Below are 24762 nucleotides of genomic sequence, written 5' to 3'. Positions count from 1 at the left end.
ACGGAAATCTCACAGATCTTTGGCAACTTCTCGAAACCATATTTATTATATTAGGAATATTTTCTAAAACCATTCACCAATTTCCAAAATAGTCTTTCCTTTTATATAAGGAAAATATTTTTACCCTTCCCACTCCACTCTGTTGCGCTACTCAACAGCGTATTCCTATAAAAGGCCCACTTCAAAATAGCTCACTTTAACCCCTTGCACTATGCAGGACTTCAGAAGGAAATAAAGAAAGCCCAAAAAATTGGAGGTACCAGTCGCCCAGAAACCAATAAAGTAGATTCCCTTACCTGTTATTTAAACGATAAAATGTACCCCATCATCAATATCAGAGTACAGAATGTACTACTGATTGTAAGCTTGTCTGTCATGGGAAATCAAAGAAAAAAATTAGCAGGAAAAATAAAAAAACGCCGGAATTGCATAATTATGAACCATTATGAAACACTAATACTGTACGAATAAATAAGGACTTGCAGACTACGTGCTCGATACGCAGTGAGATGGAAACCCACGACACTAAAAAGAAGTCAAATTCAAAAGGGAAAGATTATTTTAGGAATCTGTATATGTTTTATAAAATACTTCTGATCTGAGAAAATACAGTTGCAAGCAGTTGTTCAAAAATATGGATAGTTTTCAACCTTCAATACAAACAACAACAACGAACTGACCAAACCCCTAAATTTATTCAGAAGTGGGCGTGATAAGAACTCGGTCTTTGAATTCACTTACTGTTGTGATAATCCATTAAAGCATTCCAGTAATATCAACAACCAACAAATACGTCGAAATTTGCATTTTAACGGGATATATCTGAACTAAGAATATTTTACCCAAAGGACGACTTATCTAAGATTTTCTATGCTCTACTAATCAAAGTATTAGTGCTTTGGTGATTCAATTTTGTCACCAAAGCGCTAAGGCGACATTAAATTCAGAATTCATTTAAGAGATAAGCCATTTTAATTATAAGCTGTAATGCAAGGATTATTTAAAGATAATTTATTATAAAAAACACAGTTTATAGCAAGTGCCCCCTTAATTATGTGCTGGTACACCCATGGGCCAAAGCATTATGACCACCTACCAAGAGTGTGTTGGGCCTCTTTGGCTGAGGGTGTCCCGTGGTACACTGAAGAACCAACTAGACAGAATAACGTCCCGGATCTCAGCGACCGAGCGAGGCAATGGCGTCAGCCGCCACATGCTGCATTCCACATGATCCACAAATGTTTGATGGGATTCAATCTAGAGAATTAAGCAGCCAGAAGAGCAAACGGAATGCTCTTCGAATCATGCTTGCCCAATGCGAGCACTGTCTTGCTTGAAAAGTTCCGGCCACGTTGTCACCATGTAGCACAATACCTGTTCCGAAATAACCCTCAGGTAAAAGTCGGCGGTCAAGGTGCGTTTAATGGTGGTGAGAGAACCCAGTGATGACCATGAGAACAATCCCCATTCCAAGACATCGCCACCACGGCCTGTCCGCAGCCAACAGTGAAGTCTGGGTGGGCCGGAAACAGGCTGGGTGATCATAATGTTTCGGCTCATACCTAATCTGTGATATATTATAGTATTTCATATAACAGATGATACATAACTATACCCAGTGACTCGTCACGAGACAGGTCATTGGGTTTCATACATTAATGGAAGAACAGACGGGATGATTCAAATCGCTAAAGCAATGAATAAACATATTTATCTAATAAAAACATTATTTTTTTAAGGGATTTCACTTATTAAGTAGCCCTGAGAGATGAGGGGTGTCAGCTATGAGGTGAGTAAGACTGATTTATCGTAAAGCATTATCCTTTTGGAAAATCCCAGAAGCGCAAGTTTTAAATAGAGTGATAAGATAACACGAGTTGGGGATACCCAAATTGCACTGTCTTGTCTCCAACGCTATGGCACAGTCATTGACAGATGTTAATAAGATGATGGTTTACACGATTCTTAATTGGCTTACATGTTAGTGCACTGGCACACCGTGCCTCTGCACAATGTATGAATCCCAATTATCTGAAAAGATCCTTGCGTATGTTTTGTAACACAATTTACTTAGACCCACAGTTATGCTAGATAATCGTAATGAATACCGAATACAAAGTAAAGCTCGAAAATGTTACGTAAGTCTTGTACACCACAAACGCTTACTCTCTACAGTCACCCAACACAGTTACGAGTTCAAACGTAGTATTGCACGTATAAACTCCAAGGCGGAATAAAAATGCAAAAATGGAGAAGACAAAGTCTACGTCTTGCCCAGACGAAAGAGCAGTCAAGTCAGGTCAGCGAATGTTTGAATAATGTTTCAGCATAAAACATTTTCCGGAAGCAGTGAGTGACCATACTGCTTATTCACTTAGTTCAATTGGTAATTATTTCCAATTCCGAAACATATTCTTGAACACCTTAGAGTAATAAAAAAAAAAAAAAAACCTCTTTACCTGTTTTGGAAGGAACTTTTTTTACCCAAAATCATTTGAGCTGATTTGGTTCTTCGGTGCCTCGTGAAGTTCATCAGAAATTAACTATGCTGAAGACAGTAACTCATGTGGATAAAGAAGAATAGAATGCCACCAATGGATTGATAATTATGTATTTCACATTGCTATTTGTGGAATTCTGTAAATGCAGAAACACTCGCGAACTATTTCCAAAAAGAATCCCATTTGGTTTGAATCTAATTTCGGCATTACATCGTCATATCATGTGGGAGCTTATTATGTGTGGTCTGATCAACAGTACCAATAACGTGACTTGGTAGAAAATGATTTGAACGATACAGATCTGAGTATGTCGGTTTGCATTTTATGAAAAATAGAAAGCTGACTTTATAAGTCGACAGATAATCATAACGATGCATTTAACAAAAATAATAAAAATTTTGCAGAAAACAGATAAAATACGGCTTTTTTTTTTAAGCAAATTGTCTTTAAAAATTACATAACTGCAATTCATCCAGAACTTTGCCACTGATATGACAGGGAATTTTAATCAAATTGTACGAATTCAAAACATTAAAATTATATTATATCAATTTCCCATTTATTAGCACACAAACTCAGGAGGTTCTGTTCCTCCATTTCCATCTCTCACCTTCCCGTTCAAAATTAATGAAATTTTAAAGTGGTCTTCAATCCGCTCTTTCTTTCTGTTCTTTATTGTTTCTCTGTTGCACAAATCTTTGTTCCACCTTACGTGCCTGGTACCTCAAGTATTACGTGTAAAATCTCCACTTTGCATATCTCAAGAGCACTCCCGCTATCTTCAGATGTTTTCGCACGCAGCGACACTCTGCAGATTTGGATCGTGTGTCACCGTATCGTATCAGTTAAATGGACCACCTTCTCAGTGCAGTGTGGTAATTATTGGTTAGTTTGAATTTGCATTTAAAAATATAAAAGAAATCCAACTAAAGCCTTTCATTTCCAAAGAAAGTGGGCAGAGCTTCTTTAGCCCTAACTTTTTTGAGAACGGCCATGCGCCAGTATTTATCTTCAGACTTCATTGACAGCGAGTTTACACTATCAATGAACCAAAGGTTTTTTTTTAGGGGGGAGGGGGAGGAGTACCATAAACATCACCATCTCGTGACACTAGGGCAGAGTTTCCGAATTATCTACCCATTTGCTAATTTACAGTACTCATGCGCGATAAGTTTACAATCTTGCGTGGATGGGATTCAAGTAAGAAACGAATTTTTGAAACTTCTAGATGACAGAAGAATATGATGTTCCTGATCTTTACAGGCAAGTGATTCAAAATGAAACCCATCTTCTGATACGTATGCAAGGCATCACATGGGGAAAAAAAGTTGGATGACATTGTCATCTATGCGAGACACTATAAACTTGGTGTTAACATGGATCCTTTCTTCATAGAAGAAAGGATCCATGTTAGCCACCAAGAATTTGTACCAAAACACTGTTGTGGCCAGGTTAATGCTTTATAAGTTTGCGTTGTAGAGAAAAAAGAAATAAAGTAGATGAATATCAACAAAAATTACTGCGACCTTAATATGGAGATTATGGATTCAATACATTGAAGATACTAGTCTGTAGCAGTTGAACAGAAATCAATTATTTATATTTTTGTTCCTAATTAAATAATAGATACGCATAACTCCGTGTAACCTGAAATTTTTATTCATGGAGTAATTAAATATTTATTTATTAAATATATATTCGGCTTTTATTTAGTATCAGAGTATAATGTTTTGGATGCTACGAACATCGATATCTATTGCAGTACACAACTTTTGAATTCTGGCATAGTGAAAAGAAAAGCTCGATTCATAGTGTGTATATCACGCCATCCTCGTAACCTTAGTAGGTTACGAGGATGGCGTGATAATTGTCCTTCGGTTGGAAAGATATGAATTGGAATCCTGTCTAGAATGACAGGAATCTTCGCAATGGCATCTTTTCGAATGAAGGTGAAAAAGTGGGTTTCACACAGAGCACTGTTTTTTTGTCTCCGGCAAAACGGACAACATACGCAGTTCACAAACAGTTCCAACTAATGCAATATAACAGACTGTATTGGGGGGGGGGGGAAGGAATTGAGAAAGATTCTTTTAATTTTGAAAAAAAAAAATTAATATATTCCCTCCCTCCCGGGGGAAGGAGAGCGATACACACTTATGAAGGAGACGTATAAGTTCATGTCCGAATGTGTGGATGGGACTGTGTGAAGAATACGAGACAACTTTCAAAATGCAGACCTTATGCTCAGTATGCTTCGTGGAGTTTCCAGGTTCACTCCTTTAAGCGAATATGTGAAACACTTAAAATAATAATAATAACAACAACCCAAAGACATTGCATTACAAAGTCAGAAAATGATATAGGTTTCAAGAAATCACGGAAAATTATACAAAACATTTAACGCTAAAATATATTATTTTTCATTTTAATTAATAACGTTGAATAATTTAATTTAGTTCAATTAAAATATAACCGGATAGTGTCAACTTGTTTTACTAGTTCCAACATCATTGTCGTCTCAGCTAATTGGCCTCTTTTCTATTTTTTATTTTTTATTTTTTTGGTCCATGTGATGCCTAGAATGGTACAGTATACTTTCAGATTCTCAAAACGCTGCGCATCAGCCCATCACTAGTGGTTTCTTTTAGATATTCATTATAAAAGAAGGTTGTCGCAATTTGACAAATGCTTGTTTTACTGTGCATTGTTTGTCTCACTTTATGTGCTTTTTCTTTCCTTGATAAATAAAGTCTAGAAAACATTCTCAACATACAGATTACGTCAACTGCAGGACTTCGACTCCTCCTTCCATAGTTGTCCTTTTAAAGAAACAATTCGAATATGAACAGAGCAATCACTAATGAGGTCGGAGCATTAGGCATCTTTAATTTATAAAGTTGCTTTCTTTCTTTCTTTTTTGTTCTCTCTTTTTTTTTTTTTTTTTGTATTAACTGTCAGAGGTTCGGATTGTTAGAGGATCGTCTCCATCATCTACTTGCACATGGTTTCTTACTGACCCACTGCTTATATGAGTGAATGAACACTTTCGGGAAATGCACTGTAATATTGCATCCACAGTTTTTCAGGTTTTGTTTAGATCGTGCTTAGACATAACAATAAAATACGATGTAATCAAACGAAAGGTAACAACTACTACGAGAAGGGAAGATACATAAACACACAGAATTATGAGGGCGTTGTTTCAAGCAAGATTTACAAATGCTTTTATCTTCCCATTTCTTACATAAAATGTATACCGAAAAATAAAGAAAAAAGAGAACTAAAACATTACCAACAGGAGATCTAATACTTACATGAATGCAGGCACTCTGTTACCGTGGTTGCGTCTACGAAGTACCCTCCACAAAGAATGCAAGTTAAATAGGGATTGACATCAACGATCTTTAATCTTGAAGGTCGATGCATGATCTACAGCTGTCGGACCACTCTAGGGAGCGGAATTTTCACTTGCCCATCAACACCATGGAATCCTGAAGGGGAAATATAAAAAATTATGATATGGAAGGACTACACAAAAATGAGACATCTCTTCACCAGACTAGGATATAATCCAGTTAAACTAGAAATTCAAACGCTTCAAGAAATCGAACGTAGCCATAACTGCACAAATATTAGTATTTATAACTGAATTTAATAATTCTGAGCCATGATTCTGCTTTATCTAGCTGAGTAATGAGGAAAGTTGTATTTTTTATAAGAAATATATCACTGAAAGAAACTAATTATCAATAACAATAGGAACCACATCATATTGTATTCATCACAAAGCCTGTAGATGTTGGTTATGAGAGAGATTGTGTGTGTAAATAGATTTTTAAAAGATTCATTGACATATTTTTTAGAAACGTAGTCAAATTCTACAGAATAATACTTGTTTCTTTACCAGAATTTTAAAGTTGAAGTCCAATTCTTAAAACCATTAGTACTTCATGTCTAATTTTTAAGATCTCCGATGCAATACTGTTTTAGTGATATTGTATTGCAGATGACCAATCACAGAGTTAACAATCAACCACATATTCGAAACATTAGTTTATTACACATGAAATGGCTACTAAAGAGAGAAATGCCCTTGGAGACGTTTATTATATGTATATTAAAATGTATATTAGAAAATCATGCTTACATCTCCGCCAACTTTTGTAATTCCATCCCATCCTTTGTGAGGCAGGTTTGGCTTCAACACTGGTCTGGAGCAAAGATGATTACTTATATGGGTAAATTGTATGGACCACACGCAGCTAAGCAGTTATGCGCTATTTCTTAATAAGACACGTGCACTTCTACATGTACATGAATTTCCTTTTACACGCAGCTGATGCAGATAACCTTCCTGCACCGGCGTTTCACTGAAATTAAACGGCGGTACTATTGGGTCAAAGATTGTGAAGGCACAGGCGCAATCATGCACAGAATGCTAAAGCGATGCACAAAGTTAAAATTGCGATAGTAACTCATTTTAACACTGCATGAAATGAAGGTTAAAAGTTCTGTACGAAGAAAACGAAGTAGCGCTTGAGGGTATTATCTGGTGATAATTCTCAAAACATGACATAGTTCAATTACGTTGCGCAGACAAATATTATACCCTAGTGACACAGTTTCCTTTTTGGTATATCTTTGGACCAATAGCCACGGACGCTCTATTTCTTGGGGATGTTGTATGGCATATTCGATGCCAGGGGAATCTTGCGTTATCGCTGTAAGTGACTGTCGGTAAAAAAAAGGCAAAGTTGATTTCAATGTTGCTTTCTCTTTGATGATACTAGTCAAGAAAGCGCATGTTCATTTCTTGGGGCAATCATTGCTCCTCTCACGGACCGACAAACAACCGATAATTGCCTGTTGAAGTGTGAAGCACGGCCATTTACAGCCACCATCATTTTCGTAGAGTGGGTGATTATTGCCCGACTCCCCCTTTACCTACATAGAAGAATGTCGGCAGTTAACCATCTAAATCTCCCTTCAGTATTTTATATCCAATTATCCGTGGTGGGGTGAAGTGGCCGAGACGTTTATCTACAATAGCGTACTTAAATGCCGTACTCTATCGCTCGCGTGAGCCAACAAACAGGGATGTTTAGCGGCGTGAGCCTACACACGATGCTATTGTGCTGCCCCACAGCTCCCTTCCTCGGCCGCGTGGAAGCTGTCAAAGCGACCACTGAACACGGGAGATTAATTTCCTGTCTGCCCTCCAGCCAAGACCACCCGCCCAGTACCTCACATGTATGTCATTCAACCCTCCGCACGCGGGGAAACTCCTTACTGCAATGGTCGTCTGCAAATGCATCCGTCATGGTTTTGCTTCCATTCTTGCAGTCTGAAGCCTCAACCGCAATGCACACAAGGGAAAGAAAAGGTTTGCTGAGACGCATGCTTACGTAATTCCCACCACTTTAAAAGCACTACCTCTCCAAAGAAGCAGGAGTTTATTCGCAAGATACGCTTTGGCAGGTGTGAATCGGAAATTAAGTAAAAGAGTGACGTGTATGATAAAAGAGAAAGGATAAAACAGATCGCATTTACACTCCATTGTCATAAACCTTAGCTACGTGACGAACGGGTTAATTTCTTTTTTGTATTGACTAAGCATTTTTTTTTTGTTTACTTTCTTCCCTTCTATGATGAAATAAGGTTACAATTAACATAAATTGAATACAAAAGCAAGATTAACAATAATGTCGGATTAATCACAGTGACGTGAAGGATGTGTAAGAGATCAAGCACTTTGAAACATCCATCCTTAAGGAGACGTTACCGTGCTACGGAACAGTATTACCGGACACACGAAAAGAGTGCCACGAGTGAGGCTGCATGCTTAATAATACCACGGAAGTGAAATGGATGGAGTTTCACTTCTGAATCTTCCATTGATGAAGTCCTATTGGATGGCGCGCCAATCGAGTAAAATCCTAGAATAGAGCACCTTAAAAATGGTGGTCTACGGTCCGCATCCAGAGTGCAGAAGGATTTCTCACGAACAGCGATGATTTCAGTCTAATTCGCTCATCTGTATATAATCATTGTAGTCTTACGTTTTGAAAGTCCCCAAATTTATTACGACTTCTGGAATTTAAAAGGTTTATCACAGGTTTAAATAGACGGTGAACCTGTATTTGTTTATTGGGGAGTCAGATGTGCTGTGAACGAATAATTCTCCAAGTAATTATAAAAACGATTACCTCGTATATGCATATAACGAATCGATATTTATGAAAACGAACTTCATAAAAATAAGTTCTCTACTAACAATGAACATCTTTGAAATCTTCTACAAAAAACAAATGCAAAAAAAAAGTATGTCATTCTTCTTATTAAATCAATGCCTAAATTTATGCAATAATTTGAACATTATAAAGTGTATGCTGAAATATGATGAGATAGTGCTGACCTGATGTTTTATTGATTTCTGGCTACAAGTGACGGCCAAGGAGATTAACGTCTCTGCTCTGCAACCTACAAGCGCTGTGAATTCCAGTCCTAAGGTACATGGATAAAAAGGTGACCTAACAAAAGACCAAGTGCACTCTTTAGAGCAGGATCCTCGAAGTATCTCACCGTTAGTACACCAGCGTTGCTAATGTACTATAGGTTTACAACTCTTCTTTGGATGCGAATGAAAAAAAAAAAAACTTAAAAAAAAATATAAGGCTCTAACCCATCCGTCTTTGCTAAAATTATTTTTAGCAAAGTTTACGTTTTTCATCAAAAGCAGCATTCGCCATGATTTTCTTTGACCTTTCCATCCTCCCACCACCGGGATATCTAGGTCTCGATGTATGTTCCACATCCGCCTATCTATGGATTAGATATCGAGATTTCGCAATATTAAAAAAGAGTACCGAAAAGTAAGCTACGAGTTCAAATTTAGTGCCCTGAAATTTTTTTGTTGATTGGCCAATCAAATACGGAAAATTTTACAGTAAACAATCAAGCGGTCCGGAACCATTCCAATCTTGGAAAGTAAATATGAAGAATCCAACGTCTTCTCTGATACTCAGTAACGAATTTATGTCATTAATGCGCTAATAATAAAATGTATTGAAATTATTTTTCATTCTTATATTGATTTAAGGATGTTCATTTTATGAATACGCCAATTTCTGCTCATGAACACTTTGCAATCCGGTCACACGAAACCAAACAGTCGCACATTTCAACTACAATGATTGTCATCAGTATTGCTGATGATGATTACATTGTAGTTGAAATTTGCTTAATTATGGAAAGGAATAGATACACATAGAATTATCTGGAATGAAATTAAAATCACAGAACTATATAATATAAAAAGTGGAAACTAGATGTCTTTCTTTCCGATTTCCGGAGAAACAGAATTTAAACGTTGTAGAAAAGTAAGGCAGTTTCCTACTCAGCCAGAAAATGTCAATCTTGAGTTCCTGAAGGAATAAAGAAAGGGATCGTAATCAATGGAGAAGAGATAACGATCATAAATTCCTTCAGACGACGGGAAAAAGTTTCCAGCTGGGAAAATCTAGCGAACACGTTGACCAAATTTAAACAAATAACAAACGAGTATGGGATGAGAATAAGCAGAGCCAACGAAGTGCAGTTTGGAGACTGGGAAATAAAACAAAAGCGGTTGATAAACTTAAATACTCAAGACGTATTTTCTCCGAGATAGTCAGTGCTTAGGAGAAAGAAAAGTTAGAAGTGATGGCTAAGAGCACGTTCTTGGTCACCGTTCTTCTTATTCGTATTCTTATCTATCGTTTTCATAAATAAGAATATAATTTCATAGATAATGCAATTATGGATATAAAGAATATTCTTAATATTGCTTTTATAACCATATAAAAAGAAACTTAAATCTTTAACAAATTACCAGAGCTCTTATGAGAATATAACTTTCAACATTGGAGTTGCCTTAGTTGGCGATACTTAAAAGACAATTAAAACTACCGGACTGAAGCCTTCTATATATTATAATCTTGAATAATTTTCCCTAATAAAAAATAACTAGGGAGCATTATTATGGGTCAGGAATCTGGACAATGACTGAAAAAGAAAAGAAGACCCTAAAACGTGGTGTAGGATGAGATTCAAAAATTTAGGTTGGAGGTGGAGATTTTTTGGTTGTGTGTTAGGTTTATAACACACAACCAAAAAAAGTGTTATAAAGGGGGCTTGTACCTGCGGCACAAGGGCTCATTTAAAACAATCATCGGCAAAGAAATGTGATGAGAACGCCCACAGGTACACTCCTTAAGCAGAAAGATAAAGAAGGAATAAAACGACTGATTGAAAAAGAAGACGACGAAGAAAGACGACGAAGAAAGACGACATGATGTTGCGAGCTCCGGATTGATCATTTGGGAGTTATTTATGACGAGGAAGCTAATACTGAGTTTATGAACTACATGTGCTCTCTAGCTAGTCGCTTTTGTTTCGGGAGAAGAGAGTCCAGAGTTTCATTGAAGAAAACAATGTAACCATCGTGTGTGATTGGATAACAAAATGGGTAACGTTCTGCATTATCCAGCCGAAAAATGGCATTCCTGCTAGTAATAAAAAAATTAAAGTTTTATATATTTATTTTAATGAAAGGATACTATTTTTTTTTCTCTGTGGAAGACTGCAGTAGCAAGGATATGTGGAATGTAGTGGCGTACGGAGGATACTGATAGGGGTGTGCTGTGGTAAGGCAACATTATTAAAAAATTCTTAAATTTGTTTACCGTCTTTAAGAATTTTAACTTGATTTCGTATTCTCGGTATGAAAAATGCGTACGCAAAATATCGTCAAAACTGCTTTCCATTGCCGAGAAGTATAAATTTTTAAGCAAACAGTTATGTAACAGGAAAATCACAAGGAATAACTTCACTTCTCCGCTGCAGGTAATCCCCGAATCGAACTAAGCTATCTGTGCCTAAAAGTCGTTTGATTTAAGCTAAAATTGGAATGACAGCATATTTTAGTAAAAGTCCCAAATTTGTTTTCTTACCTTTGGGTTCATCCTGAAGGAATGGAAAAAGCAACATTTAATAGGCTGCACATTGATGCAAAACGCATCCACAACGGATTTGCTATTTTGTATACAAACATTTTTTTTTTTTTTTTTTTCCAAAACTGACTGACTCCGACAGGAAGCAGAAATAACTCTTACAAAAGAAACTTCTAAGAAATGTTTTCAAAGCAATTCGCCATTTATGACGAAGGTGAGTTTTTGAGCGACTGATGTGGCACGTTAACACCATCCACAATACATTGCATTCAGATGATATCTTTTCCCGATTTACCAGGTTTCGTCGCTTTTACCCTTTTCAAATAAGCATCGTTCCTATAGAGCATATTTGCGTTTAAGTTGAATCCATTATTTTAATAAAACTAAACGCACAGAGCTCGATTTTAGCTGTTGCCAGCGTTATTTAACCATCACATATATCAAAATTGTTTTGAAGCATCGTTTTATGGGAAATGTCTCATTCTGCACAGAAAAAAAAAAAAAAAAAAAAAAAAAAAAAAAAAAAAAAAAAAAGACAGGGTTAATGTGGAAAAGAATCGCCCTTATTTTCATCTGTTTTCGAAAAAGGATAACTTGTATGAACAACGCAATAAAAATTCCATTTTTTTTGTAATTTATCCTTTAAAGGAAACAATTGAAAGCAGAGTCCATCATCCATATGCATCTTGGAAATACTACGTACTACCAAAATTCTGTACCATCAATTTCATTTGGCATTTAAAAAAAAAAAAAAATTACATTTGACGTCTGCAGACGTCGTATGGTCATCCCCGTACCTCACCGGATTCTGAGAGTGAAGTCTTCTGCTTGAAGAAATGATAGGATCACAGATACCTTTCCACACAGAGTGAGTAGGACAATCACAAACATCCACGCACACCCATTGCGAGATTCGAACCCGCAGCCTTTTGGGAAAAGAGCGAACACGCTAACCACGCGGCTAACCAGGCCTTTAGAGGAAGAATGTGAAAGAATAACTTCATACACGATTTGCCTTGGCAAGAATATGCAGAAAAATGAGAGCACAATTTTTTGCTTAGTTTTTGCGATGTACACCAAACGGAATGCATCTTGTATTGTCACGTATCTGTGAGAGGACAATGACTTCGTTCTCAGCTTAATATCTTCTACAAAAGCGAATGTTGAGATGAACGAACAAACACACAGCTAACGGCAGAGATCGAAAAATATAAGGGTAGTGTGAGGAGTGAGAGAATTGTGGTTTCACGAGTGTTCCGCTCATTTCAATGAATGAATTATTCTCTTTTGCGTATCTCAACACCACCACATTCGCATACGTTTAAGATTCGACGTGGCAGGTGTATATCGCGAAAACTCACAACCTCAAACGTTTACCGCAATATCATTTCCGTTATTTTTCAGGTAATTATAGCAGTTATCGCTTCTTAGTCCGTGTTTTATGTCACTCCTACCCACGAAGGGTTTTAATCCTATTGTGCATCAGTATCATGGGGTTTTTAAAATTTAATTTACATATTTTACATGATCCGTAAACCTCTCTTTAGAGACCAAACATGAAACTTCTTCAAGTCACTTCAGGTCTTTAGCGAAAGGAGAGGTGATTTTACACTGGACAATGAAGTTTATCTTCTACCTAAAGACAAACATCCCTCCCACAGCAGAAGTCGAAAGTACGCTATTGGTTGAGAACGAGTACTAGTGATGTATGCCAATTAATAAGACCAAAATTATTCATTTAAAATAAGTGGATTTTTGGCTGAAAGCTCTTAAATACACACAAAAGCAATAATGTTACACACGTCAGCTGGAATTATCGGCTGTATTTTCAAATAAAAGCGCTCGTGATAAAATCTCGTCCTCACACATTCTCCAATGCCATTTTAAATTCACTTGGGCGAACGTCGCTTAAGACGTGGGCAACATTGCTTTCATTTCTCCCTACAGTTCTTTAATAGAAATTTCAGCAGGAATTTCGACATACTATGATACAATTCTTGTATGTCAATCATACCCATCCTTCCCTTGCAAACAAGTTTTAGGGAAAAAGTATTCCTAAAAACTCTGCAGTTTGATATTGTAGTTAAATACATACACGATAAATTTTTTTTTAAATAAAAAAACAACCTGCTCAAAACATTAGGACCTTAGCTGCAGTGTACGTATACACGCGATAATTGTGGTAGCCACCTACGGTCTACCTCTACCACAGTTGTAATAGTGACATCATTATTACAGTAATATCGAAACTGCGCACGTCATCTCTGCTTGTATTAAGTGCTAACAGCATCACCCCCCCCCCTTTCCGGAATGTAGAACACACTGTTCGCTTTATGATATTGCAAACCTTTTACTTCTCAGGTAGAAGTATGACAGGAACGCTTGCTTGTGAGTATTTGCGTACTTAAGCACGTGATAATTCTCCATTGTAACAATGACTCCAACGATGATGTCGAAACCGCACACGTTATCAGCAATTGTAGTACGTGCTAAGAGCAGCTTCTAGAGAGGTGGAGATGCACACAGTTCGGTGTCAAAAGGGCAATTTTAGGGATCACCCAAATATCTTTATAAGATATTTCGCTAGTCGAAAAATGAAAAAATGCGTGCGTGTGAAGGCTGTTAATTAGGCGATTTGTTTAAGTAACGTGGTCAGGAATTGCGTTTAATGGTGGAATAATAACCCCAACAGCCTCGGACACAAATCATATATAAATGTTATAGTTATCTTTAAAATCTAGAGTGTGTTTGCAGTTTAAAATGCATACCAACAACCTAATAGCAATAAAATGTTATAGAAGTGAGAGTTGATGGTGGTTCCAGTGCAGGACTGAGCGATCGCTACTTACGTTAATAAATCAGAGCAAAGCAATGGGAATTTTTAATTAACAAAAAAAAAAAAGTCGTTTATTTCTGAATTGGAATGCAAATTTAAAAGTGTTTAGTGAGAGTCAAAAATATAATATTATTTAAATAAGATTAAAAAAAACAACAACTCAAATTTCGTCTCAAACGTCCCTCCCAAAACTGAAGCATGAATTCCTATCTTACACTTTTATTTAAAATATGCGATAATAGTAGATTTTTTTTTTTACATTTATCAAATCATTCTGGTTCCCTTGTCGTATTTGCAAGTATATTCTTGTCAGATATCGGTACAAATTGAATTTTTTTGCATGTGGTGTAAAGAATCAGTCCATTCGGACTGATCCTCACACCACATGCAAATAATTACCGAAACTTACAAAACTATTTTTTTGTGTGTGTGAACAAAAGTCCTGGTAAATAATTATCAATCTAAAGATTCGTAATTTAACTAACCTTTGACAAACTAGTGCTCAGACAGGAAAGTACATTGTTGCAAAGCACATTTAAATAAATAAATAAAAAACTTCAAAAATCAAAAGATATGGTTTTTAAATAAAATGAATCAAGCAGAATCCTAGAATAAGAAGTCATTCTTAATTATAAAGAGGATGAGGAAGTCTCGAAGATCCGACATACTGTCACGGAACGAGAGACAATTATTTGCAGAATCACTTTTACTTTCCCCTCCTTCACGACACAAAGTCTAAGTATTTTCACGAGAAAGTTCTGAATTTTTCAGTTTAGAAACAGATACGTCAAAACATTTTAAACAAATGACTGCAAAAAATCAATTTCTTGTAAAATACCAGCAGAATCCAATACTGATTTATCTTCGGATTTTTAAGGATATCATTTCGAGTGTTATTACCCAAAAATAAAAATAATAATAAAAGAAAAAATACTTAATTTAGAAAATTTAACAGGAACAATTCATTTAATTTGTTTTATTCAAAAACAGCTGTGAGATGGAGGAAAAATCTTAAGCTCTGTTGTACTTCCTGATCGAAGCAGTATCTTTAACCCTCTCATGCATAAGAGCCTCATATGAGGACACATAAAAACGATGTCCTCAGATGAGGACATAATACAGAGCACAAATTTAATGGTACTGTATCATCATATAATTTTTTTTATAAATGAATATAAAAATTCATGCATGAGAGGGTTAAGCCTGAACCTCCCCTCCCCCCCCCCATTATCATTATGTAAATTCCATGGATATTATATGAAATTGACTGGAAGACTTACATGACAAGAGGAATATGTCGTAAAACTGGGTAGTATAATATAGTATATATTATACAATAAAAAAAAGCCAAACAATGTGCTATTTGTATTCATTAAAGTACAAATAAAAACGCACCGAAAACTTAAACTTCCTCAAGGACTTTAACTGAAAAATTTTAAATGTGAGTTACTTTTATTTCAAATTAATGTTTACACTTTTGTCACAATCGAGGGAATTAAATCAATACCGTTTCAATTATTAAAAAAATTAATTAAATCTATGCTAAATTCTAATACGAAAATAAGCCTGAGGACCGAACAAAAGATGTGAGAAAGGAGTCACAGGAGGTATAATGAACCATTCATAGAAGCACGATCTAAGAAGGGAGAAAATTGCACGCGCAGACGGAAGAACTGAAATCCACACAAAAGTAAGAAAGAGACATCTATTTAAACTTTCGAAAAGAAAACCTTATATCTCGGCCCGTCAGTTAATGCAAGATCACACGCCAACTTTGCAAACCGCATTAGAAATTGTGTCTGTCCATTCCTCGATCAAACAGGGAGAACGACACGCGGGATGAGCCAACACCGGTTATTTTCAGCAGTGCACCACGGCAGCAAGCAGACCACGGTCGGTCACGGCACTCAGTGGGAAAGTCCATTGCAAAAGAAGAGGTGGGATACCTCAATAAACCACTAACATACGGGTACGTACCGAACGTACGGCCAACCAACGATCGCATTAGACACGCTACCTCCGCGGCTAACAACCCGCTTTAAATGTTGAGTAACATCGGCAGCCACCGCACGTCAAATGACCTGTAAACAACCGTCAGGCACGGCTGCTCGCTATATGTTTTCCCTCCTCTGGGTTAGAAGCAGTGGTTTTCCAAGTGTCGTAAGCGTACCGCTGAGAAAACGCGAACAAAATTCGACGAACGGCAAGAAGATATCGTTTTATTACGTTTGGACCAGAGCTTGAACATAAAAAATGGAAAGATACTGCTGCCTTCAACTTAAGATTAGCGTGTATAAGTATTTCAAAGATTCTTTGACGATTAGAAAAGGGTCTGATAACATTTATTTCAGAGGAGAATGAATGGCGTCCATCTACGACGGATGTGATGAGCAGCAACACGATGCTGCTATTGAAGACGGGAGGCAGCTGCAGCTGGAGAAATAAGATCGATTAAATTACACGATGTGGGATTCTTGTTTAGATACCCACACGTACTGAGGACACGCGGAAGAAAAAGCACGTGACGTACAACAGTTGCCAAAGGTAACAGGAGGGGAAACAAAACGCTGTTTTAAGGGGAGACAAAGATACGATTGTGGAACGTTGTGTAAAAGGAAAGGCAATCAGTTCTATGACACTGCAAACTCCTGAAAAAAAATTCATTTAACTTATTGGAATACTGATCTCATGTACCGAATGGAGAGTAATTCTTATCAGAGCAAGCTCTCATTTCCTTTTAATTTCGAGTGTAGCCTAATTTCCTTAAGATCAGTCAGAAGAACAAACTCCTTCGAGAAGTGCGGCAGAACCAAATCGATCGCGATCAACACAGCGGCAGCTGCGATATCAGTCGATCGAAGAAACCTTTTGATGGAGCGATAGGAGAACTGTGGCACTTAAAACGAACTTTCTTTGGGAACATGCGTATTCAAACGAACGTTTTCAGCTATGGCAACAGTGAACACGAAAAGGCTGCTGCTGAATACCACTCCTTAAAGTGTGTTTTTAAGATCAATCACTTGGTATCAACATGTGATACGACTGTTTTCTTAAGGAAGTAAACCCATTAGGAAACAATGCATTTCTCTCATTCATTTCCTAAGATGTGTTCGGTGACAAATTATGGAATTTGTCATTAATTTCAAGTAAAAAAAAAAAAAATCTGTGTAAATAGCGTAATCAAAGACCTGAATGCAAAGGTCAATTCACTGGAGAGGGTGAATCGAGCTTCACATCACCAACAGCAATACGATGTAAGTCTCCAAAGTCTTTGGTTCAGTGCCCTTGGAATGCTTTAACTAGGTAACAGGGACTCCTGCGTATCCCAACAACAAAATAAAGGACTTTAATGAAAGTTACTCCGTCGTGGATTCATAGTCATCTGATTACGAATAATAACGAAAATCACTGTTGCAGAAACTGGTACAAGTTGCAGTACTTCAAAGAGCAACTCTTTGCCATTAAATGCGTATCTTTCGATGAATGCATAATTTACATTAAAAAAAAAGTGCACGAAATTATTCTACTTCGGCCCTCAGAATTTTCTCACTGTCTCCATTGCATTAATGCCACAGAAATTTCCTAATTAGAAATTTCCTTTTGATCAGTCTCGAAAAAAAAAGTGAAAAAGTGAATATCGTATTGTTGTTGAGAATCAAGCGAAGTAATAAAGGCTGTCCTATCTGATAATTCTGTGTTCTTCGGCCGGCTTGTCTGTTCTGAAGGGAAAAAATAAATAAATTGGGCTGCCCGGAGTTTCCTTGTGCACCTTCTCAAAATCGGTTACCTCACCTTAATCTGAAGTCGTTAAAAGGTTCTTCAGAAAGACCTTTGGTTCTAACGAACGAACATCTCAAACTTTGCTGTCTTCACATTGAGTTTAGGAACGAATTTAAGACATCCAGAAGATGTCGAATTAATTTTATTAGTGTCTGAAAGGCATCAGCGATAATTCCAAGCTATCGCTGTAGCACTTTAGTGTCTTTAGTGACGAAGGTGGCCTACTGTGACTTGTCTCATCCAGATTCGCAGATAAGATTTGGGGCTGGAATGGTCCTCTGGAAAGTCACTGATCGCGTTATGTTCTTTAAACTGCTATTGGCCGAGTTTAGTGCGATGCTTTATCATTTTCCAAGTATCCTGTCTTCAAAATAAAATGTAACAGTCCATGCAATCGGAAGTAAACAGTCAGTACATTTTGTCTTCCCTTCAGAAAAGATCAATGGGACAAATCTATACAAATAAATTTCTTCAGCTCATAAGGCAAGATATGAAAGGCCCATCACTTAACGATGACATGTCCAGATGACATGTCCAGAACATGACTAGTCCTGCTGTGCCAAAGACCTATTAACCATAGTACCTTTCTCAAATGTGCCTCAATGACTACGAACAAGTCCTTGACTTGCCTAGATACAGTCTGATCATTAAGCAAAGTGCTGCCGTCGTTACTCCTGCACAATAACGGCGTCCTGATTTTCTAAACACTTGCGATGACAGGCGTTGAAAGACCGGAGATTTTCAACCACGCTAATAGATATTGCCAAAATCTTTATATTTCCTTAGAAGAGAAAATCGGCCACAATAACTGTTTATTGTGGCCGACGTGAATGACACGTTCAATGAACCGGTTAATACTTGACATCTTTCCAAAGTGTAGACCGTAACGCCATTTAAAATATGAGAATACACTTGAATACTTGCAGCGAAATAAGAATATTCAATTAGAAAAGTGAAAATAAAACTTGAAAAATATGACCCCATATTGCAGATCTAGTGGGGGGGGGGGGGGGAATAGGGCCAAGTGTTGGAAAAATTTCCCTTTTTTCAGTACGGACGTTCACAGATCGGTGGCTTACTGGAAATCTGGAATCTTCCCAACGCAGACGTGTTTTAAATTAATGTTGCATCGATGAAGAATATCCTTTCTTTACAAAATTATATATAATTTTCGATTTCGGAACCAGGTCACGATTGGATTCGCGGACACCTCACTAACGTTTCACGCCATCGCCTGAAACGCTTGTTCTTGTTACAAGCGCAGTTAAATATCAGAGCTACTTAGAAGAAAAAAAAAAAAAATCGGATTACGCCCGCTTTAAAGGTAAGTTTCCCGACACCGCTGCTCGTATATCTTTGTAGTAAGGAAATGTCGTAGCAGGCACTGCACTGATCTTTGAGTTTCGAGCTCGGCACGTTCTCTTGGCTTAGTCAAGTCAGAAGGCTATAATTCTTTCGTTATGAGAGCAATTGTATTTTTCAAATCCCAATTCGATGGCAGGTAGTGCAATATATGAAAAAATATGCTGGTTGTATGAACAATGCTGAGAACTATCAGTGTGTTACAACAGTTGCAAATTTAATTTCCTTTGAGCTTGAAGAATACCGGCGCTTCTGAATAAACCTGATCCCATAAAAGCACTCGTCGTTTCGACTACTTCAAGCACCTGATGTGCGAGACAGAGCCTCGGTTTCGTTTGTTGTCGAGGAGAAAAGAAGCCTAATTGAAGACGTTATAATCCACATGCAAGAAACGTGCTGGCGGCAACTATATAAAGACCGGAGAGAGAGAGAGAGAGATGGAGCTCGAGTGACAGCGCCAACTGCTGGCAGGATTCTTGAAACGCTGCCGTGACTACACTTACACAAGCAGAGTAACCAGATGTGAGATCCCCGTGAGGTAAGCGCAAACCGCGCTTGCTTCAGATTCTGATTCTCGAAGGTGCTTTGGTCCGTGGCGTCAGTGGAAACTGTCCACCCTCAGCAAACAAAAGGGAGAAAAAAAGGAAACGATAATAATGCAATGCATTCGTTTCCCGTGGAGGGCTTGTGGAAAGAATGTTACACATGAAAGAAATAATCGAGGTTTTCTCTTGTAACAATAAACTGCATTTTTTAAAAACGTGTGCATGTGTGAGAGCGCGCGTATATACACATACAGAAGGAAGACAAGCTGCATTATATATATCCTATACCTTTACCAAAATATGGTATTTAAGCATGTTTTAAGTTTGATTAACGGGAAAATCTTGCAATGGATTAACTAGCTATAGTTAACGCAAGGCATTGCGAATCACAACCAGGAGGAGTAAGAATTTAACTCGTAAGCAATTAATTGAGCAGTTTGTGTTAACTTTCAGATAGCTAATTCGCTGAAACTGGGAATAAGTTTCAGAAAAACTGGATAGAAAAACAAGAAATCAGTTTACTAAAGGCGAGCTAAAAAGGAAGGAGGAGGATCGTGATAAAAAAACTGCCAACTGGCCAACAGCTGCATGGAGACACAAAATGCTGAAAGGATGAGAACTAATGTTGAGTATGGCAACAGCCGGAAAGCTTTCGACACTTTTGGAAAGAAAACAATTGCGCGTCGATGAATCAGAAGAGCGCAAACCACGACAAAAAGGTAAATCGAATTCCACGCTGGATCGTCAACAGGAAGCTCCTTTCAACGGAGTCATCCATAACGATCAGAGTAAGAAATTTTCCAGCTGACACGGTGCGTGCAAAGAAACAAGACCGTTCACTTGCACGTGGTTCCAATATGGAATCACATGGAATTGCAGATTCGGTTAATTACACACTTCATAACAAAGGATGGAACAGGCAAGGTAACTCAACTTTTAAATGGGACAATTTCCGTGTAAATAAACGGGGGAATCCGCACTATCCATTTCTCGGTTCATTATAACAAACCAAACTGTCCAGTTTGTCCAACAGTGGTCTACGATTTGTTTCAATTTCCAGCAAATACCAGAAACGAAAACGCATCACTATGGGAAGCGATGAACTCCGTTCTCTTAATGAATTTAAGTTCCGACCTCGAACAACGTATATGGAAATGCAGAAACACAGCCACCCACCCATTTATCTTAAAACTAGTAAACGCCTCGCTCATCCTCTTTATTTGGTATCCTGTACCACGGGCACATGTCGATATTTTCTGATCAGACATCTTGGCGTTTCTTCCTTCGACAACTAATCCACATTTACGAATTAAGCAGAAAGTACCGGCACTGTTAAGACAGTACGCTTTTCAGTACCAGTTCAACAATGCCGGACATTTTCGAACAACTTCAGTGCCACTACTCAAATGTCATCACGTGAACTTTACCCTCTGCTAGTGAGACGTACGTTGAATGAGGAATGAAATGTGAATCCTATAGGAGACGTGACACCGGAACTGGTAACCGAGACAGGTGATACACTACCGTTTCGAGTTGCTGGCTGATACACGGCAATCTCTTTGCCGCCTTGGATGGTCTGAGCATGCGTGAAAACGGTGAACACCGTCCTCTTAATGAATTTAAGTTCCGATCTCGAAACTTACAAGAATATTGGTGTAGGACACGTCATTACACGATCCCCAAATGTATTGGGAATCCACCCAAAATTATCGTGTAGCGCAATTGCTGATAACTTGCTCGTTATTTCACTCCAAAGTTGGTGATGTCGGCTCGCGGTCGACGATGGAACGAAGCTTAGTATGACTACCTCTTACAAATGATCGAAATTGCACCTGTGTTTTTTTCTCCAGCTCGAATTCCTATAAACAGGATGATGAAGAAAACTTTGAAAGATGTCTCTGTAAAATCTGAAGCTTTCATCTTCAACCAATGCTTAGAAATGAACTTACGAAGCCGAGAACGCAGGGCGTATGTCGGCAACATTGCCTGCAGTTCATTCCGAGATTCGCGAGGAGACATCAGTAACCTCCCTCCGTCTGCTCCTTTGCAAAGTCTATGAATCAGTGCACAGAAGAATACGCTGACAGAATAACGAAGATCGGTATCCTCTCGAGCGTTGTACCTGCGATGCAATCCGCCATTTCAAGAAACACTACACGAGAGATCCGTAGCAAATCTGAACGCACACGAAGACGACGATTATCTGTCGCCATTTTGGAACGCCGAGGCTTAGTACGATCACAACAGTTGCTACAGAAATCGGCAGAAAAAGAAACAATTACGCCCGACCCAGCCAAACCAAGCATGCGGTCCACTTCTACAAAGATCAAATAATGTCTCTTACCTGTGGGAGAGGTATCCGTCACACGAATCGGGAGTAAGCAGCAAAAAACGCATCAAAGTTCGCTCTTGTAGTTCCCTGATGACGGAGGAGGTTTCGGCGTCTCTGTGTCAGCGCGCGCTGGATGGCTGCGCCAAACCACGTGATGGGGCGCCCGGATCGCTTTTGTCTGCCGAGAGCCAGCAAATAGAAGCGCCAGTTGATGGCTTCGTAGTCGTTTAATTCGATGATTCCCGCTCTGTCTGTCTCTCTGTCTCTCTCTCTCTCTCCCCGTGGACTACAGCGCGTGCAGGCCATAAACCCTTGCCCCCCTCCGAAGTGGCAAGTCACAAATAAGGGGAACGGAATAAATAGACCTACTTGGTCGGGTAATTGTTTAGGACCTGCTAAGCGCTGTCTTAACTGCAACAAGTTGAGAAGATGAATCGAACGTGTTCTTTGAAGTCATGCGCCTTACACCTGCATAATGGCCTGTCGTAAAACCTTTCGACACCCGACCGCGTTGACCACAGGGTCAATTTAAGTTATGACGGCTGTAAACCCACTCTGATCTTTCAATTAGTGTTCACTCCGTTAAAATTCCTTCCTCTTGTCTGACATTATTTATTGCTGTGTGTTAAGAGGGCTAGGACGCAACTCGTGCAAGCAATAATCCTGTCATTAGATCTCTTATTGCTACTTCCGCTAACGAGAAAACGTATACCGAAGCATTGAATGTCAAATATTTCTGCTGTTTATTTTACTTATGCATTTACACGTCTTAACACGGTTACTTCTTTATAAACTTGAGAAAACCAACTCCATATACTTGATAAAGTAAAATTACTTGTGGTCCACTCACTGTTTCATATGTTAACGCATATCGGGCATCTGTTTAATCTCTCTTCAGCCTGTTTTTAAGCTTTGAAATTCTCGCAAATGAATAACGATGCCATTTTTTTCACGGTTAAGATCATTGGAATAAGAAAGTGATATTTATTTTTGGGTTCGAATCCCGTCTACGACGCGAAGAACTTTTATCGGGGTTTTTCATTACGGAAATGGATGGTTTTTTCCTCCCTGGAACTTGGACAGATAGGCAAACTGGCAATATACAGAGACAGGTGACTACAGGAGAAAAGATTAGCTACCTATTATATGGGATCTGGTTTCGAAAGCCTGTACGGGACGTGAGATGGTACACTGTGGACCTACGCGCAAGCATAAAACAGAACAGACAAATGAGTTTATTTGTGAACATCGACATGACGTGTTACTCTGCATAATTCAACTGGAAAATAGACTTAATTTCACCTCTAAACAAAGCTTTAAATGAGGGGGGAAAAAGTTTAAACTCCAACTAATAGATAATTGACAATATTTCAAAGATACGTTTTTAATGAAAAGGCGATCCTATTGTAACGTTGCTTCCACATCACACGAGAAAAATTCTGACTGGTTGTATGCAAGTAAAATCTGAGAGCAAAAAGAGTGGTTATCAAAGCTTAAAAAGAAATATGAACATCGAGAACACGAAGAGTGAAGGAGAAGAAACAACCTTTTTGTCACCAGTGGTCACAAAGAGAGGTTTCTAAGGATCATATTACATCTACAGTTTCTTCCTGAATGTCAAAAGTGGGCTTGCGATGCTGAATTATCAGAATTTCTCTTAATTTCAGATGATTTTTAATTAAATCAGCACAGACAAAATTATTCACAGTGCAGAGCCAAATAAAGCTCATTCGAAAGATTTCTTCCAAGTTACCGAATCCCTTAGCTACACACCTGTATCTTCAGGAGACAAATATAGTTCTCCGATAGAGATCACAAACATACAAGACATACCTTGTGCGCCTAACATTAAATATGGTCCAGTGCTAATAAAAAATTAGGGGTGAGCTGACAGACCACACTGTCTGATTTGTCAAACAAAGCTTCTAGTTTTGGTAGCACCTGTTTTTCTTCGTTCTATAGTGCATGATGAACTATTGTATAGTGTACGTGGGGGTGGATAAGTGAGTGAATAAAATAAACGGTTTGGGTTCGGAATTACGGCTAAAGCAAGGCTAAGAAGCCAGTCTTGGAAGTATTTTCACACCAAGACTTGAAGAAACTTAAGATTCGAGTCCTAGACAGGATTTGAACGCAGGGCTTTCCAAGGAAAGGGCATTGGTATTACCGACTGGGCTACGGTGGCTCTTCATAAAACGCAGACAATTCCGGGAGGTATATAAGAGGAAAGTCCGCGCGGTTAGCCTAGTGGCTTTGCGCTTCGCAATCATATGCCTGGGGAAGGAGTGCCCTAGGTTCGATTCCCATCGCTGATGTGAGGAGCTAAAGGATCCGCCATAGCCAAGTTAGCCGGTCTTGGGCGTGGGCAGCAGGGTTTTCTCCGCCAGTTTATCTGGGGTTTTTCATCCCGCAAGCA

The 24762-nt window shown here is 38.3% G+C and overlaps 1 protein-coding gene across 1 annotated transcript in view; it reads right to left on the bottom strand.

Moving 5' to 3' along the window:
• Positions 1-22455, bottom strand: part of LOC150094549 (uncharacterized) — a 71637-nt gene extending 49182 nt beyond the window's left edge. Inside the window, exons 1-2 of the mRNA XM_090412109.1 lie at positions 22359-22455; positions 5816-5992 (exon numbers count right to left, since the gene is read on the bottom strand). Of these exons, the coding sequence (XP_090268235.1) occupies positions 5816-5927 (112 nt within the window). The 5' untranslated portion in view covers positions 5928-5992; positions 22359-22455. The remainder of the gene's footprint in view (positions 1-5815; positions 5993-22358) is intronic.
• Positions 22456-24762: the final 2307 nt, after the last annotated feature.

Source organism: Typopeltis vanoorti, chromosome 22, assembly GCF_054136105.1.
Source record: "Typopeltis vanoorti isolate ZY-2024b chromosome 22, IOZ_Tvanoo_1.0, whole genome shotgun sequence".
Classification (NCBI taxonomy): domain Eukaryota; kingdom Metazoa; phylum Arthropoda; class Arachnida; order Uropygi; family Thelyphonidae; genus Typopeltis; species Typopeltis vanoorti.
Note: the sequence above shows the minus strand (reverse complement) of the source record. Positions and strands in the feature narration are given on the sequence as shown.